This window comes from Falco cherrug, chromosome Z (assembly GCF_023634085.1).
Source record: "Falco cherrug isolate bFalChe1 chromosome Z, bFalChe1.pri, whole genome shotgun sequence".
NCBI classification, from domain to species: Eukaryota; Metazoa; Chordata; class Aves; order Falconiformes; family Falconidae; genus Falco; species Falco cherrug.
Window position 1 is genome coordinate 13,239,867 of NC_073720.1, and position 19,794 is coordinate 13,259,660.

General features: G+C 39.1%; 1 protein-coding gene across 9 annotated transcripts in view; it reads left to right on the forward strand.

The window, feature by feature from the left end:
* Positions 1 to 19,794, forward strand: part of RAI14 (retinoic acid induced 14) — an 87,314-nt gene that overhangs the window by 33,606 nt on the left and 33,914 nt on the right. For 4 of the 9 annotated variants that reach the window (XM_055698504.1, XM_055698503.1, XM_055698506.1 and 1 more), the window contains one exon: positions 17,826 to 17,956. In XM_055698504.1, coding sequence (XP_055554479.1) covers positions 17,826 to 17,956 — 131 coding nt within the window. Of the gene's footprint in view, positions 1 to 4,145; positions 4,280 to 13,519; positions 13,651 to 17,825; positions 17,957 to 19,794 lie in introns of those variants that run through there. The other 5 variants (XM_014283378.3, XM_055698501.1, XM_027811034.2 and 2 more) reach the window with 4 other exon arrangements.

Sequence of the window (19,794 nt, forward strand, 5' to 3'; positions counted from 1 at the left end):
AGGTTGCCATGATAACATGCTCCATCCTCCCACTTAAACAGTTAAGGAAACTGGAATGCTTTAACCATGCAAATCAGATAAATTGTACTCTTTGAATGGATTCTTTGCCTTTTTTTTCAGCTGTTGGTACAAGAAATGCCCTTTTGTGCTGTCTTCAGAAACAGAACAAAAGTATTCTTGAATACTGTGCATCATCGTATATGGGCTGAGCTCCTTTTTCATAGCTCTCTCCAGTTCTCATGTGACTGTTCATTTCGGGGCTCCACTGTATTTCCCAGATACAAATGATTTCAGGCTCAGATTAGAGGGAGTGATTTCAAGATGAGTCTGCTGTTCTATTATTTTAAAAATAAACATGAATATTTGTCCCACGCATTTTCCTAAATGCCAGCTCTCTCCGTCCCTGAGATTGTATTAAACCAGTGAAATAATTGGTATATTTTCTACATTGGTTGGGGAGAAAACCTACTTAGATTAATATTTTCAGTATGATACGTACTTGTTATCTGTATAATCCATAACAAAAGCAAATAAACAAAACATCGCCTTTGTGAGTAGTAGGATCCTATTGAACTATGATGTTAAAACACCCATAGGTGTTAAAACACCCTAGGTATACTAGGATCTGGACATAATTATTTTCTCTTTTATGTTGAAATTCTAGCTATGCTGGGAGTGTAGTTTAAGTACTAACTACTTTGTTGTTTGTTTTGTGTCATGTTTTGTTGAAGTGTATAGAAATTGACTGACTGTATCCAACAGAGAGATGCATTTTGGTAAAATGCATCTTGTGAGTTCTGCCAGAGCTGCCTGGGAGTGGTCTCCAAGGTAACCAGGCTTTTCCCAGCATAACTCAATAGCTCTGTCAAAAATAAGTGCTGGTTGTGGCTGCCTTAGTGCAGAAGCTAGAAACTAATCATTTTTTATTGGACACAAGTAATTAGTGCTCTCCTTATGGACCAGTGTTTTATGTAGAGATCATTCATGTGAGACAGGCTGTGTCACCTCTCTGAAAGGGTTCAGAGTTCAGTCCCAAGCTCCCAGAGGTGGAAGAGACCACATGTTGAATGAAGCATGTTCCAGCTTCTGGGGTTGAGAGTAAATCTTTCTGTGCTTGTCTCCCTAGCGATTTCTCCTTCAGCCAACTAAAAACCAGTATTGGCTTCCCCTGGTGGGAGGTGCATAAGCAGACAGTGAAAGATATAATGAAACTTGAAGGACTTACATGCTTTTTTTTTTTTTTTGGTCAGACTAAATAAATCCTTCTTAAACATAATAATTTTTTATGGCTTAAAATAATTAAAATCTTGCACTAAAACACCTTACTTTTCTAGGTCTACTGAAATGCATGGATTTTTTTAAAATTGCCTTTTTATTGTGTTGCAGTCTCATGCAAACAACATACGGATCATAAACATTGAAGTATGTTGTTTTGGACTTTACAATGAAATTCTATCGTTTCAGTTTGCCTAATATGATGTCTCTTAAAATAGCAGTGGCATGACTGGTTATAGTGTTTGCAGTAACTCGGAGCACGTATAGTGTGTCAGGATGTATGGAGCGTGTTGATAAAGCTCAGTGAGACTGGCTGTCATCCACTTTCCACTTCAGTTTTCCTGTTTAACATTAAATGTTTGGAAAACTTCTTGCATAGGCATAGAAATAAGAGTGACGCATTCTGAAGTTAAACAAAACTAAGGAAGTGGCTAGCTCCTCGTGAAGCTTAATATTAATCTAAAACTTCTAATTTATTTTCAAATAGTGTAATATTCTTAAAGCGTTTTACATTTGCCAAAATGTTTGTTGCTTTCATTAAACAACACCCCAAAACCAAAACAACAAACCAAATGCAAAAACCCCACACCAAAACAGAACCCCAAAACAAAACTGAATTGGAATAGCTGAATTATCTGTCCCCACATTTATACCTGATGTTCTTTGCTTGAATTTCCAGTGCAAAAAGCTAGTGTGTAAAAGCCTTCCAACTCTCTGACACACCATGGAGGCTGCAGGTCACCTTCCTGCAGTTGTGAAGCCTTGGCCCAGTGTTTGATGTCTTGTGCCATCGATGGCATTTGTGCTAAAAGAAAGTGACACTGGAGATGCTCAGCCTGTAGTGAGCATAACAGCCCAGTTTATTTAAAGGGGAGCACAGTAAAACCAGTTCATTGGCTGGGCAGGCATTCAGCAAGAAGCCTGAGGCAACGGTTGTGTCAGGGACTGGGTACAAAGCCTTGGACAGCTGCAGCACAGAGGTTTAATTTATAGTGACATCGCAGAGTGTGTGCCAAAACTTTCCTCACTCCTAGGGAAACACTTTCTAGTGCATAATCGTTCAGCCTTGTAGAGTTCTTTGGAGATGCTGAGGAGTATTTTGTTTTTTGGGTTTTTTTTTCTCAAGCAGACAGTGGTGTTCTGTGGTGAGATTGTGGAGGACTTTCCTGTTCATGCTTCACTATAATTTCTGTAGTCACTGCAGTAATATTACTCCCATATTTTGCTAATTGCAGTATCTTCACTGTAACCTTTTCTGGAAAAGTAAAGTGAAATCAACCTCCTGTTCTTAGCTTAGTCAGTCTCTTCCCATTCAAGCAGCATACTAGGCCAAAAATCTTTAAAACTTGATCCCTCAGAAGTAAGTGCAGGGCTGTTGTGAAATACGATGTGATGTTTTCCGAATAGAAGTCCTTGATTTTTTGATACTTTTTTTTAGTGAAGTGCAAGGTTTTTGAAGAATAAAACAAAACTAATATGTGGTAGCTGATACTTCACCAGTTTTAAAAAAATATATTTTTTTTTTGCTAGCATGCAACCCAGGTTCTTGAGAGCTTTCTTTTCAAATCCATACTTAGGTACATAAACAAGATATTTAACTTTCAAAATGGCCGATTCAACAAAGAGTTCACTATTTCTATAGTGGGATATACATGATATAAAATATACTTAATGCAGGACATGATAGTCCACTGAAGTTGTATCCTTCAATAGTAAAGATGTGTCCTCAGCCTCTGTCAGAACGACGGTTTTGTCTGTCCTTAGGTTTTGTTCAAACCCTCAATTAGTGTGGCTGTAGCCTGTTGCTGGTTTAGACTTAAACCTTTAATTTGAGTTATCATTAAAAGCTTTTGCCAGAAGATTGTAGGAAGTGGTGGCTGGGGTACAAGAATACCGTACAATCAAAAGTATTCTAGCTTTCTGCCTGAGTGGTTAAGGCAGCATAGCCAAATCTGGTGGCTTTGAACCATTTTTGTTCAGCAGTCATGTAAAAAATGTTGGGCTGGTGATACGGAGCTGGCCTGTTGAGTCCAAGACTACTGTCTTGCTTTTCTTAATTGCCTTTGGATACTTGAGAAGGAGCTAAAAGATTACTAGGGATCTATAGCATACAGGTTGCTTGAGCACAAGGACTCCTTTCTTAGGAATATGCTTGTTGGTGAGGTGAAACACAGATGTGGGGTAGCAATGCTGGTTTTTTTCTTTCTACTTTATATCTTCCTACTGAAGAATAGCAGTGTCATCATGTGTGGTTAGCAGCTAAGACAGCGTTTCTAGCGTGACCTGGTGCCTGTCAGGCTGTATGTACACCACTATGTCAATGATTTCTGTTCTGCAGAGCAGGAGAGGGAATAGGAGCTGTGGTATAAAAAGCACCAGGGCTGAACAGATTTCTGTTAAGAACAGAGCAGTCAGATTGACAGTCCCTGGTCTTTTGATTCCGGTAGTGCCTTTCAGTGCATATCTAGGGAAGAGCAACCACTGAGCAAGTGTGTATGACAATTCTCCATAATACTTTCATACCTGATGACTGTTTTCAGCTCATGCAGTTTCCTGAACGTGGAAATTGATTCCTTGTGGTTTGAATGAATCTCTCTTCCAAATCTCTATTGAAACTTTCTACCTAATATGTTATCTGTCCCTCCTTGAACCCACATAAACTTGTGTCCACAACATCCTTTCGAAGGAATTCCACAAGTCTACTATCGACTTCCTTTGGTTTGGTTTTGACTTGGTTCCGCTTTCAGGTGATGGTCCCTTACTGTGCTGGATAAGGCACTGAATGGCTCATCACTGTCCATCTGCCCCATATTATTATTGTTTTTTGTCAATTTTGTATCCCTCTTAACTTTCCTGTTTTGAGGCTGAAGCACCCTAGCCTATTCATTCTTCATGTGGATGCTGGTTTGGATCATCTTTGTGCTTCTGAAACTTTTCCAGCTCTAATGCCATTTTAGAGAAAGAGACCAATATTGCACATTGGTGAACAGCTTGAATGTATAGTGTGTGTAGTTATTCTGTTTTCTTCTTTATGCTTTAACTGATGATTGGTGACACTTTGATTTCATATGGATTGGACTGGGAGTTGGGAAACACTGATGCTTTTTCCCAGCTCACTTATGTAGTCACTTGGCTTGTTGGTTTCTGCTGCTTCTCTAAATTTTTACATTGATGTGGTTAAGTGTGCATGCTCTTATGGAAAAGAATACTCGGTGTGTGCTCTTTTAGTGGCTGTTGGGGCCCTGTCTTTATTGAGGAGTGAGGTATTATTACGTAGGGAATTGTAACATGGTGGTTTTAGAAAGGCTTTGGAGCAGTTATATCTCAGTCCATTCCCAGTAATCTTACCTTGCTAGTTTTATCACTGTGAGAAATGAAACTCTTGCTGCTTGTCATTTTTCCTTTTCTTGCTGGAATCAATCTGTTTTTCTGGTAGCCTGACTTCAGTTGTGGGTGGCTTTAAACTACCTAAAATAAAAAGTAGAGGTATTTTATAGAACTGTTAGACCTTACATGTTTAGTTAAGGTATCTGTGCGTACCTTCTTAAATGGCACCCTGAACTTAATGAGGACCAATATGATAACAATGTACTGAACTGTTACCATTAATTCCAAGTGATTGTGTGAAATATTTGAATAACTGAGGAATTCATGACTCCTGTTGTGCATATTTGGGTAATTAATGAATTGAAGAGTATTTTACCTGTTACAGCTGATGGCTCCAATTTCCGTGTCAGCAGTTTTTTTCATTCAACATTTACGTAATGTAGAAAATAGCATTCTTTGCCACTTACCATATGCATATTCTTAGTTGATGTGTACTCTTCTCTCTTCCCTAAATACTTTTTAAAGGAAGCTTCTTTTGATTTGCAAACAGTCCTTTAAACTTTTTTTCCTAGCATTTTTATGTTAATTAACTGTGAAGTAGTAATAACCACAGATGGATTTCAAAGTTTATAAAGACAGACTTTTTTAAAGCTGCATTGCTGGAGAAAGGTGTAACAATTAAGTAGTCCATTATACCTATTTAGCTGAGCAGTGTTTGTAACAATAATGGTTGATGCATTAATGTAGATTTTAGGAGCAATACCCATTTCTTTTCCAAGAGAAAGCATAGGAGTATTTATCTTGGGGACTTATAAAAACCCTACTTATTTAGTCATACCTTTTTAAAATAGCTAGCCAGATGGATCCAGGGAATGCTTGTGTATGTCACACATGTCTAATGCCTTTCTTTCTCCTGGGACCAAACTACATTACATCATATTTTGTGATTACAAGACAGAATTTCAGTGGAACTTGGCCATATGGTTGAGTCATCTGTTCTCTTCAGTTTTGGAAGGATTATACTAACGTCTTCAAAAGACTGTTAAATTTATTGGCTTTTTTTAACCCATAAAATTTGGAAGCCTGCTGTCTCTGGCAATGAAAACTACCCCATTTTCAGCTTATTATTTATATAATCCTGTGCAGTTAGTTATTAACTGAACCTGTTAAAGGTGCTGTTACAGGATGCAAAAAAGAGGCTTGTATGGTATTTTGGGTTTCCCATCTCATGAGATGGAAGGGAACCCCAAAGTTATGTGATGTGGATTCCTAAAAGAAATGAGAAAACCCCAGCAAACACACATTCTTTGCATTTTGTTCGTGACTCACAAAGCTCTTGGGTGTTATCTCTTCCCTGAAGACTTGAAACCTGTTACAAATCCTTGTTCTCCCTCTCTCACTCCACCCTTTCATATAAATTATTGAAAAGCATGTTTTGAAAATGTTGAGATTTACCTCCCTGCTGACTGGCCATTTGCTCCTGGGAACAGTCTGAATTCAGCAGTTATTCGTTCATAGTTGTTTCATTAGATATACTTCACAGAATCCAGCATAGCCTTGTTGTACAGTCTCAATCTTCAAAACGTATGTCAGGTAGTGATGGGGAGTCTGACTAGGGGTATTTGTCAGGTCACTCTATTTCTAAATTTCAAAGGGCTAGGGTGGCTTTAGGGAAACGTTTTGTAAGATTTGTATCATTACTAGGCATTTCTTATGTCGGCCCCTCCACAGACCCTGATGAAGAAGCTGTGGCTGTAACAGGGATGTTTTTGATGACAGGAAGGGGGCCGGTAGCACAGCAAGCCCACTTACTTAACATGGGATTGTGTGCTTTGTGTCCAGAGAGACTCTGGGCATTGTACTGCCCTTCAGGATTTTATGCTTTCTGCGTCTTTTTATTGCTGATTTTTAATTTTCAGTGGCTTTTTACTGGGAAGGTGAAAATCTCAAGGTTGTTTAGCTGCTGAGCTCTCCTATTATAGAAATGTGTATGGATCTTGTGAATAAATTGGAATATAAGCTAGACAACTCAAAGTAGGGTTTCTTGATGTGGCAGCAACAGTGTTGCTCACAGAGGGGGATCAAGACTATAACAGACAAACCATCAGCAGCTCTTACCTCTGGTAAGAGAAGAGTAACTGGATGGCTGTGGCATGCAAATATAATCCAGCCTAGAAGTAATTAATAGGAGCCAATCAAATCTTTAATTAAAAAAGAAAAAGGGTGTCTGTTTGTGACTCTTGTCATCTTGTGTGCATAATGCTAGCATGTTTGGTGAGGTGCAGGGTATCCAGATTAGCAAGAGTACTGTAGCGATAGCACTTAGCACTCTGGTAAATCACATATGGATACGAATAGTCAGATGAGAATGGGAGGGTTATTTACTAGTCCATTAATACTGAGCTGGGGTGGTTGCACCAGGCAGCAGATAGCTCAGTCACTGTTTAAACAGGCAAGAGTTAAACCCCAGCTTGAGGCAGTGGAACCAGCTGCCTGGAGGATGCTATGCCTTGCTTTGGCCATGGGCAGGTGAAAGGTGAAGCCATCCATGCCTGCTGAACAGAAAATCTGTGTAAGGGCTGTGCATGTTATTACTCATCCCTGTAGAGAAACAGAGCTCCTTCTGCAGGTGAGGCCTAAGGGAAGGAGCCAGGCTGAGTGCCTGCTTGCTCTTTCTCTCCTTTTACTTAAGGCCTGCCATGTGTGGGCAGTTGATGTTCCGCATACAGAGAGCCTGGCGCATAAAAGACTTGTCTGATTCTCAGTGCATGTGATGTGAAGGATAAACAATGTGGGAAGATATGGTGGTGTGAAATCTCACGTGCTGTTCTCTGGCTGCTGAAGTGTATTTTATCTTTATGCACGACAATTGCTTACTTTTATGCACAACAATCTCTTAAATCTAACTGGGAGTGTTTCTTAGGTGTAACCTTCCTATGACTCTTGGATTATCCTTCTTGCACCCATGGAAGTAAAAGCAGATAAGCTTAGATTGCTGCTTTAGTATTTGATTCTGGAGACTGACAAATATTAGATCTAAAGATCAACCCATGACACAAACATCTAGCAGTGGCCTCGTGAAGATCAGACAGTGAATCTTCTTTGCCTTCTTTTGTGGTTGTGAAGTACTTTTGGAGATTGGGTTGAGCCCTTAAAGACTCCAAACAAAATAACTTCTTGGAATAGGGTTTTGTCTCAATGTATGCACTGTTTTGTTTGGATTTGTTGTGGGTTTCAGAATAGAAGGCTATAACCCTGTAACAGTGGATATATCTTTTACAAGAATGACAAATTCAACTATAAATAGATTGTTTTTCTACTCTGAGTAGTTTTGAGATTTTAATACATATTTTGTTACAAATTTTGAAATTGTATTGCTTCCTACAATGGCATAAAATGGTGTATATATATAAAAACTATTTTAGAAACAAGCATCTAAGATGTTTCCTGGTGCTTATAGAGAATACTAAGATGGTGGAGCTTTGTCAAGATATCTACTTTAGTCTTGCTAGTAGAGGAAAAAAGAAAAAGGAAACAGCTTTCATTGTGAGCTGTTACGTCATGTAAACATCTGTAACACAAAAATAAGGTGCCATGATGGCTTGTTACCTTATGAATACATCTCACAGCAGTGGTAATTCTGTTCAATTAATGCAGTTCTGGACTGTGTGCAATTCTGCTTGGTGCTGAGGTGGGTTTTGTTTGTCTGCAGGGTTCATAATTAGCTTTTATTCCCTTTTGCAGAATAATGGGGATGAAAAAAGGGCAGCAGCTCTAAACTTCATGAAAACCATCTTACAATGCAGAAGTGGCAAGATGGAGAAGTTTTGCTGTAGACATGAGGAAAGATGGAGCCATGGGTCTAAAGCACCAGTCCTAGTGATTGAAGTACTGGTGTATTTGAGTGGGTTCCAGCACGGTGGATGTCCATTTGCTCATCTGGAAACAAAAAGATCCATCAAGTACCTGTGTTCTCAGACTAACTAGTCAACAGAAATTAAAATCTGGGTAGATGTAGTCAGCTCAAATACTCATACACAATAGCTGAATAAACAAACTTTGCTTGCATAGTTGGCATTGTCCCTGTTTCTTACAGCCTGCTTACCATGGAAATACACTTACTAGATAAAAGGAAAGATTAAATTGTCCAGCAATTTCATTTTAATTCTTTTGATTTCACTTGTTCCCAACTGACCGTGAAGCAGATGTGCAGCAGAAATCCTGAAAACTTGGGAAATCTTACGTGCATTGCTATTTGACCTTGATAGATAGCTAAGATCTGTTGATTCAGTAGTTCTTCAGTCTTAAAACTAGAAAGTAGTCATTAGAAAGTAGCCTTTTCCATGTATCATATGCTGGTGATCAGTATCTTGTTTATATATATTTTTATTTTTAAGTGTAAAGAATACTTGAGGATCCTTAGTGTTCCATGGATAATCATTTGAGAAATGTTGGAGTATTTTAAGTTTGTGTTTTGATATCTCATGGATTTTTTTGAAGGAAAGAGCTGCCATGTGTCCAGCAGTAAACAGTAGTCCATTAGGTGTGTTTTAGTTTTAGTAACATTTACTGAGTAATTTCAAGATGAGAGGAACAGTCATCTGAGTTCATAGTAGCTCAAATCTTTAGAGCTATGAGAAAAGACAGACGAATGGGATATGGTCACTTCAAGCAGGATTGATTTAGCTTTTTTATCTTTAAAAACTCTCTTGTGTTTTGTTCTTGTGTTAAGACAAACATTGTTTCATTTATACAAATATACAAAATTAATTCTTGGGGGGGGGGTGTCTCTGTATTAGTGAGAATGATTGGTTGCATATGGTGTGGTTACTGCTACATCCTTTGCTATCTGAAAGTAAAGATTAATCTCCAGTTGCTGTATTGGTGATGTGTGAGGTGATAAACAATGGGCAGTAGCTGGACTTACTGCCAATGCTCTGGCTGTACATTACTAATGATTTAAATGTAGTTTTTCTTATTTTGTCGTAGTGCCTTGCATTTTGTGACCTTTTGCTCATCACTTTTTCTTTGTTTCTGCCAGAATGAAATTGGTTATGTGAAAACGTCAGTCGTTGCTTATAGGAAAATAGAAGCCCTGAGGTACTTAGATGTGATGTTAATAGGAACTCTTGCTGTTCCTCAAATGCAAAGATTGATTTCTTTTATCTTGTTAAAAGACTTAAAAGTAGTATCTGTAGGAAAAATACATTGTCGCCTTTACTAGGAAGTAAAATGAGCAGCACATGTGAGCTCTGTGCCTCCCAACCCACACAGAAAAAACCAAAACAACAAACCGAACAACTCCCCAAAAAACCTACCAAAAACCCCCAAAATAAACAAGAAACAAGTATCTCGGCAAAACAGCGAAGTCGTAAGTGTGTTTCTTTCCATTTCCTTTTCCCTCTTAATTGTTCTTGGAGCACAGTTCACAGCCTGCTGCAAATTCCAGTTGTTATTTAAGCGAAGACCACCCTAACTATTTTTTACAACCCTCACCACCCCCAGCTTGGAGTCTCAGATGACCATTTCAGTCAGGTCATCTTTTCCCTTCTCTGCTGGTGAAAGACTCTTTCATTTCACAGCTTGTAGTCCCCTTTTGCTAGGAAAGTTTCTGGGCAGCCTCCCTGGCTGATAGAAGCACCCTGCTGAGTGACTTGCTGTTCAGTTGCATTATTCTGGGGTTCAGCATGAAAAAATGGTTTGCTTGGATAATAATCACTTCTTTATCTACAGAAGCTACCCAGTGAATGGGTAATTATCAAGGTTTACTGACAATCTACCATTAGTCTTTTGTTATCGTTCCTTGTTCATTCACTTCAACTGCTTCCTGTCTTCCCCGTGGTGCTTTTTTTTCTGTGGTTCAAATGGAATTCATGATCTGACACAAATACAGTCTCCAGTGTCAAACAGACCTCACGCACTTTGTGTGGACAGTTACCCCAAGCCTGGCACAGTAGCTCAAGAAGCAAGAGGGTGGCAACAGACTAACACTTCTGTTTGTAAAATGTTATTTGCATTGTTGCTGCTGTTTCCACCTTTAAAGAAATGCATGTGTAAGCTCTGTGAGCTGCAAACGTTTTGTCTTGTTATGTAAGCATAATTAATATTGTTAGCCACCAGTCACCTAACATAGGGAACATGCGTGGCCAAGTGAAGCTGGAAAAGGTTATTTCTGTTGCAGCAGTTAGTGACATTTAGATAATATCACTATTAATTACTTTCAAGCCCATTGTCATGCTTTGTGTTTTTGACAACTTAATTAGAGGTCAAGACTTCTGTGGTAAAGTTAATGAACATAGCATCTTTTGGTATGGCCTTAAGGGTGCTGCCTCCGTGGTGCAATAGAGGTCAGCTTGCATTGCCACTGGTGCTATATACACACTACCGGCAGACTTCAAGAAAGAGCTGGAGCTACAGCAGTTGAAAGGGGCCTGGAAGGCAGCATCTGCTGGCATCTGCTGAGCTCTGAAGTCCTAGGAGCTGCTGCCACAGACTAGGGTAAACTGTTTCTGATAAACCCAACAACATCCTGCCCCTCTGCAAGGAAGATTTCCATTCCCACCACGCAAGTTTGCTACTGGGAAATACAGTCTCTAAATCAGGGGTGGAGGGCAGGGAGAGGTGTAGGCTGCTTACTCACATACCAGTGACTCCTAGGTTATAATGTTTCAAGATAAGCCATTCTTTTGAGAAAAGCCATTGTCTGTTGTTTTGTTGTTTTAACTTTGCGGGATGTTTTGTCTAGTGAATGCTCTCCCTACAATAGGATTGTTCTACTTTTTAAGACACTCTTGGGAAGTCCAGCACATGTGGACTTTTGTGGATGACCTTGTGATGTTCAGTGTCTTTGCCATGTGATTGTTCGTGACGCCAGTCTTTAAGTATTCCTTTCCTTTTCAGACAGTGAGTTGCTGAGTTTGAAATTATCAGGAATTTCAATTTGTTACTCAGCTTCCCTGCAGTTCTGATTTCAGTGGTGATAACATAACTCAGTCTCCAGTAGGTTTGCAACAATGCAAGGTCACTTAAATCATCTCCCGTAGGCTGCATGCCAAAGATAAAGGAACAAAGTTGTTGTCCTGTTAATATTTGCTCAGGTCTTTGCACATGGAAAACACTGTGTACAAGTGCTAAGTAGAACTATCACCTCTAACATGTTATTTCTTGCATGACATTTACTGGTAATCTTGAAGGCAACTGAGCTTAAGATCCTGGTGTGTTGATGAAAAAGAATGGGTACGTTTTTGAAACATAGTTTTCAATTCTTGAGCATCTCTTGTAAAAAGGAAGATGTTCACTTTGTGATGGAAAATTATGTGTAAAATACGTAGTACAAGCTTTAACTATAAAAAATAAGCTTTGAGATGAAGGTTTCTCTTTGGACTCAAAACAGTGTGTCAGCTTGTCACTACACTGAGCAGTTTCAGCCCCAAGAGTATGGTAACTATACCTTGTTAATATCTTGCAACCATAGAACTATCTCTTGGTTTTCAGAGGAAATAACCTGTGCGTAGAGGAAGCTTGGCGGAGACACAGTCAACTGTCAGTACAGTTAACTGCCAGTAACTGCTGCCGAGTGTGTGTCTGTGGCTGATGGAGCTGCAGTTTTGAGAGTTCAGCCTATCTTGATGGTGATTATTGAAGGTGTTGTGAGCCCTCTGCATTTGGCTTGAGTATCATGCCCTTTTTAAACACCAATCATAACTGATGGTGTAAATTGAGTCAATCAGTTCTGTCCTGCCCTCAGCCTCACTTCGTTAACCTTGACCAGACAGTGCCCTGTGCAGGAGTGGTTTTCCATTCTAAGCATGGCTAGCTTTCCTGCCCGCTTCTTTCTCAGCTTCCTAAATACAGAAAACACATAACTGTTGCCAGAGAGATGTTTCTGAGTGAGGCCATATAGCACAGCTTCTTATCTGAAAATTTAAAATTAAGATTAAGGAACATGATTGAGATGAATGTTAAATTTCAATCAGAAATTTTAACCCAGCTCTGCAATGTGGTGTTTGGATTTTGGTTTACCATCATTTCAACTGTCATTGTGTTGTATTTGTGTTTTCTTGCTTCAGTATTGCAGGTGATCGTAGCGGTTAGGATTTATTAGGGATGGTGGATTATCTGATCTCCTGCCTAACTATGCTACTGTTAATAGGAAAAGAATGACTATTTTTAGGCATGACTAAAAATGCCTTCTTTTATCCAAAAACTTGCACTTCCTGTGCTTCGATCAATTTTATTCTGTCTCTTCATTCAATATGCCTGTTATTGCTACCTAAATTGAACAGTATGCAAATGTTTTTTAAAAACTGGGTATTAGGAAAAACTTATTCACTGAAGGGGTGGCAAAGCATTGGAACAGGCTGCCCAGGGAGGTGGTGGAATCGCCATCCCTGGAAGCATTTAAAGAACGCATAGATGTGGTGCTTATGAGACATGGTTTAGTGGTAGACTTGGCAGTCCTGGATTAATGGTTGGACTTGATGATCTTGAAGGTCTTTTCCAACCTAAATGATTCTATAATTTTCCTGAAGACCCTGCTACTACTCTGTGTCAACCTTCGGTTTGATGTGCCCTACATGGGTTTGCTCAGGATGTTACATGTCTAGGCGTCTCTGACATAAAAGGAAACATTCATTTATATTACTTGAAAGAGTGGTAGTAACAGGACTGAAACTTCCCAAGGGGTATTTGGTGGATGGTGCCATGCTACTTGGATGTAACTTGAAAGTTGAGACAGTGCATGTAGATAAAAGCTTGGGGGGGTGGGAAGTGCTGAGGAACATTGTGATAGAGGCAGCAGGATGTGGCATTGGGGGAGCTGAAGAAGGGGCCTTAGAGAAATGTTTGCGCAGCCTGGATAAGTGGATTGGGATGGTTTGTGGGGTTGTGGTGAAGGAAGCTTGATGCAGCAGGTTTATGAAGTTAAGATCTCCAGTTATGCTGGCCATCTCAGTCCTTCCAATACTCTTGGCAGAAGAGAGCATCTTTCATGTGCATGCTTTCCAGGAGAAACAAATGCTGGTATTGTATGATAAACGCCAGTTCAAGGTATTTTTTACACTGAACAGTATTAACTGTAGCTGGGAGTGCTCATGGTTTGCATTATCCCACCAGAGGTTACCACCCAAGTCTTTGGTGGATAGTTGATGATAAGTGTGACTTGTGGGGTAAAAACCAGGCTCATACTACAGGGGATTCAGAAATTATAAGTAATGCAATAATCGCTGCCTCTGTTCAGAGGTCTGCATTTTCTGATGTGCTTGGTGGCTGCGCTGTACTTGAATACATGAGGCACTGTGAGAGCCCTACTGACTTAAATGCCTCCTACTTGCTTGCCAAGTCCTGGGCACAGTGTCTTTGTGGGTGGTATTCTCGCTCCTTCTAGATTTTTTTTTTTTTTCCTGAAGAAGATGGTTGGTAGGGCTACGGTTCCCTTTTGGAATGGATGTTTTTGAGAGGCCACTGCATGCCATTTGTTACATTAGCTGTACCTTTAACTTCTGGAATGCATTGTGCAATGCTGCTGTTTTGAACACAGGATTGACCTGTTTTTTTCTTACCCACTGTCAGAGGAATACTTGACCAGACATTGATGCCTGATAGTTGTTTCTTTTCTGTGTGGACAGATATATCCCTAATTTCATTTTGAAAATAAAATTAGGTCTATAAATAGATTTACATAACTTGCATTATAGTTAAATATGTATAATTTTGAGACAGCTTGAATATAAAATCGACATTTCAGCTACAGTAATGACATGTTTATTGGTGCCCTAGAGTGGAATTTGTATTGCTTTAATGCAAAGATCCATTACTTTTAGAAGGGCAATATAGAATGATGGCTTTTAAGCACCTTACGTAGAACACAGCAATTTTAGTTTATAAATGAGTATAACTGCTGCACAGTGATGAGGGGAAACTGTATCATTTTGTTTTCCAAGAGCAAAACAAAATTGCTGATACAGTGGTCTTAAAGATGTTATAGCGTCAGTAAGGAAATTTGAAAACATGCAATTGGAAGAAGTAATGTAAGTAGATTAGGTATGTGGCAATCTCTGTTCATTGCTTTAGTAACTCTCAGTCACAGCACTTAGAAGAAGACGCACTAATTAGATATAGAACTAAAATCAGGGGTCTAAAATTACTACCAAATACAGATCTAGTGTTCAGCCTCTACCACTTTCCACTAAGCAGGAAAAAGAATTACCAGCTTTGTCTGAAAAATAAGGAAATGTACACTGACAGGCTTTCCTTGACACTGAGATGAATCTGATAAAACTGAGTGTTTTCAGGGTCCCTGTGACAGACTGCACTCCTTAACAGTTTGTCCAAGTTCAGTTCTGTTTAGTTCTTAAATATGAGGGAATTTGTTTAGCTGTACAGTTAAGCAGGAAGAAAATTTTTAAGTGAGGCATTGTTAAATCTTTCTTTAAGTGTGTGTGGGTGAATGGAGGGGTGTGGGGGGTTAAGGATATGGTTTATAATTACACTAAAGATTCATTACACTTTCTGTTCATGTAACAGACTAATACCATATGTCATAAAATGTTTTGCTTCTAACATAGACATGGCATCATTCTGCAACATCACATTCACTTTCAGAACACTCCAGGCCTCCCCATTCATTATCTCTCTGTCTTCTAGGCGCAGCTTCAACACTAGGTAAACACTGAGGAGTAATTTTGGACCGAGCTGTGTTAGTTTCTCTTGGGTGTGGGATGTTAATGGTAATGTAATAATAGACAGGGATATCCTTATCACAGCAGCTTCTCAAAGGGGAAATTGACTCTTGATCTCAGTTCTTTCTTAAATTTGGGAGTTGGCATTAGTGTGCTTGCTTGCTTATACCAGAATACTGGATATTGGATTATATGTCAGTAATGTTTCAATTTAATGGCTGAATATTGAAGGAATATTCATGAAAATGCTTCTTGAAGACATAGTTGTTTTTGTACTACAAATCTGAATGCTCTTCTGAAACCTGTTCTGCCAAGCATTTTCAGAAGGCCTTGATGTTAACATTTTCTTGTGGCTTATTCTACTTCATGTTTCAGAAGCAAACTGGTTATTTCAGGTCATAAGAAAATCTTAAATTAGGTGTTGCATTTCTTTTTCAAAGTATGCATTAGTATTGGGTTAGGGGTGTGTGTGTGGTGTTTGTAGATTAGCATGTTACCTGCCGTCTCATTTCTTTTCCGAGATTTAAAAAAACCAAAACACAAAAAAACCCAAAGTGCAGGAGTGAGGTACTACCCATGCTTTACAGTCATCTTGGTGATTTGTGGGTTAATGTAATTTATCAAATATCCTATATTTAAATATTTTACATGACTGAATAATAAAAACCAGAAAACAGGACAAACTCCAAAACAGACGGCATTATATGCTGTCAAACAAACAGTGTTAACTGTAAAGGGTTTTATTTACAAGAAAGATACGATTTTTAATTATTAGTTAATTTTTAAAACTGCTTTTAATTATTAAATTAATTAAAAGTATGTTTTTAATAATAGGCTGCCTTTAAAGCATGAAATTCCCTGAAAGAAGACCATGTAACGAGTTTCATTTCAGGTGGAGCCTGCTGCTTGGCTGGCCACTTGCTGTCATGGAGTCTAAATACTGCTAGGAAATTATTTTTATTTTTTTCTCTGATGTAGGTAATGCTATAGAGTCTACTGAGGTTTATTCCAGTGCTATAAGAATAAAGAATATAACCTGCTTAATGTGCATTTACCCATCAGTCATACCACTGCCATAACAGACTACGATTGCTCTTTGTCTTCTGCATGCCATTTCCTTTGGCAGAGCTACCGTTCATACTCTTGGTTCCAGGTGGTGTTCCTTCAACTCCTGTCTGCTCTCCTGCTCAGACTGCAGTCTCCCTGATGTTTTTTTATTTGTTTTTTTTAAATAACTAGTAATCTGGAACACTTTCCTCCTGTTCTGGTTTTCAAGGTGTGCACAGACTGTGAAGCTAGTTCCTATCTGCATGCACTTCATACACTTCTCCTCACAAGTCCAGACAGAGAAGTGTAGAATTTTTTGTTCAGCTGGGGGCAAAAACATCTGTATAGAGCATCAGGACAAAGTGGTTTTTTTGATGTTGTTTGGGTTTTGTTCTTTTAAGTTGGGTATTTCTCAAGGAGCTTATTACTATGTATTTAGATATTCTGAAAGTTGTATAGAATTTGAGTGCTAATGAAGGCAGTCATGCTGGAGATGAGCTGCCTGATGTCAAAGAGAAAGCCATAGTCTGTTGAAGATAACTTCCCTGAGTGTAGCAGGGTGCTAACACTAATCCAAACGCAGCTTTTAATTGCGCTAGATTGCTCTTACTGAAAACTGAACCCTGTTGTTAGTCCTTACTAGAAGACACGGATGCAACTTCCACACCTTTTCAAGAGCTTGTTTTACTGTGATCAGATGGGATGCAGAGAGTTCACTGCCCTCTGTTTTCTTAGTATCTTGCTAGGTGCACCTTGGAGGACTGGTAGAGGAAATAGGCCATGTCCTGACAATTCAGAGGAGAATGGAGAATCAACACATTAGGAAGTAATGTCCTTTCCATGATTCAGCTGATGAGAAGGAGCAACAAGATGTAGTGGATTAAGTTTGGAAATATTTAAATTAGGGATGTGCCATCTATGAGTCGTTGATTTGTTTGTTTTAAAGAAAAATGTAGGGGTTAAAAGCTCAGTAAAGCTAGTTACCACCTGCAAAAGGCAATCTTTTAACCTGTTACTCTCTACAAAGTGGAAGCTGGGAAAAGCCTGAAATATGGAAAGTTTTGGCTGGCCTCTGTTGTTAGGGTGGGGTGTAAATCAGCTGAGACACCTCATTGCTTATCTACATGATGTATGTGACAAAGGTCCCATGGGGCCAGTGCAGCTCCAAAATAGAAACCAGGATGAGACAAAGGAAGGATAACTTTTATATACAGTAAGAACAAACAGATTTTTTTTTACTGCATTACTTTACAGAGTTTCCGTGTTAGACATCATGTTCAGTGATTGCTTATCCCCTGGCTTGAGCCATTAAGCCCTTGGGAACCTGTGCTGCACAGCTTGCAAATTACTTTTATGCAGCTTTCTGTGTACCATTTCTTTGGGATGGGCTTTTGTTTCAGCTTTCAATGGTGATAAATGTGTGCAGGATCATTGAGGAGAGCCTGCACACAGTGCTGATATTAATGTTATTTCTCCCTTCTTTTTCTTTTACTCCAGACCAATGAGTGGAATAAGAATGATGATCGGCTGCTGCAGGCAGTGGAGAATGGCGATCTTGAGAAAGTGGCTTCATTGCTGGGTAAAAAGGGAGCCAGTGCCACCAAACAAGATAGTGAGGGCAAAACTGCGTAAGTCCAACTTAAACTTGTGATTTAAGCACAAGGAGAGGAAAAAACAGCCTTGAATGTGTATGCTACTTACATGACTTAAGAGCCAGAGGGCATCCTGAAAATGAAGTTTTCTTTTTCATCTGAAGCACAGTACATTCCAGAAAGCTCCGTTAACGTAGTCCATATTTGTAATTCTACATTTAAAATGCAATTTCAGGATCACAAATCCATTGAGGTAACTTGAAGTTACCCTTGCTGGGTAGATTGGGGTACCCATTTTAGGACAGGGTGTTTTGAGACTCTGGGAATTTCATGACACTCTACAGATTGCACACTCCAAAAAACATGAATCTCTGGGGCTATTTTTCCCATAGTCATCAGTTTAATGACATAGAAATTAAGATAAATCTTCTTTCTAATGGGTTAGTTTGAACTGAAACTATGGTAACTGAGTTTTAAAACCTTGCAGATGTTAGTGATTTGTGCAACTGTTCCTTGTTTTGATTGAAGTTTGGCAATGAAAGTTTTGTGTGAACGAGATTCCTTTTGCAGTCTCCAATATATTACATGTACAGCATTTTCTTCTATTCTTTCTCTTGTTCTCCTTTGAACATTCTGAATTGTGGAAGATAAGAGATTCCAGTAAGAAAATTACAGTGAAGAGACTGCTGTCCTTAAAATTTCTTTCTCGTGGTATAGAAAGGTGATTCAATGGATAAATGAGAAATACGCATCTTGTGACAGAACCAAAGCTTTCATAAAAATCTGGATAGATGGGGAGAAAGGAAAACAGTTTGTAGTCTTGGAAGAGGCAGCACAAGACAGTTTATACCAAATAGTAATTTCTAATTAATTACTTCTGTGTTATGTTTATTGAGTCACACTCTGCTCCTTGCTTGGTCTGTTTCAGTTTCCCTCGTCTGCTCTGTATCTGATCTGCATCTGAGAGAACTGAATGATAGCAGTGACTCATAATGACCTGCAACTTCTTACTGCAGAAGTCCAGGTCCTCTAATTACTTCAAGTGGGCTTTCTCCACAGTTTAATATGTTTTTAATTTTAAAATTAAGTTGCATAGGCATGTTTTTCTTTCTCATAATCAAAGCATGACTTCCATTGAATCTTCTGAATTACAGCTATGTTTAACGTCATGTTTTTACAGTCATTATAACTTAAGAGCTAGATTCTTAAGCTGCACTGTATCCAGTGTAACACCTAGTTTGCAAATTTCATATATCATTTGATACTATGGATTTTCCTAGGGAGCCAACCAAGACTGAAATTATGATCAGTGAGTACATACAAGCCTCTTAACATATGATTGTTGTAACTGTAGGGATCTGGTGCAACGATTTTCAGCTTTACAAGGATACATGACAAAATTCCCCTTCCCCCTGCCCCCCCTTATTTGCAACTACAAGTAACTCAGTGACCATGTATTTATATCAATGATGCTGTAACCAATAATGCAGACAGAAGTACTTCTTTTAATTGCTTGTGTTGTGGTTTAACCCCAGCCAGCAACTAAGAAGCACACAGCAGCTCACTCGTACCGTGTGGTGGGATGGGGGAAAAGATTGGAAGAGTAACAGTGACAAAACTCATGGATTGAGAGAAAGACAGTTTAATAGGTAAAGCAAAAGCCACACATGCAAACAAAGCAAAGCAAGGAATCCATTCACCGTTTCCCATCGGCAGGCAGGTGTTCAGCCATCTCCAGGAAAGCAGGGCTCCATCATGCGTAATGGTTACTTGGGAAGACAAATACTAGAGGTTCAGAGTCCCCCCTTTGTTCTTTTCCCCCCAGCTTTATATGCTGAGCATGAGGTCATATGGTCTGGAATATCTTTGTGGTC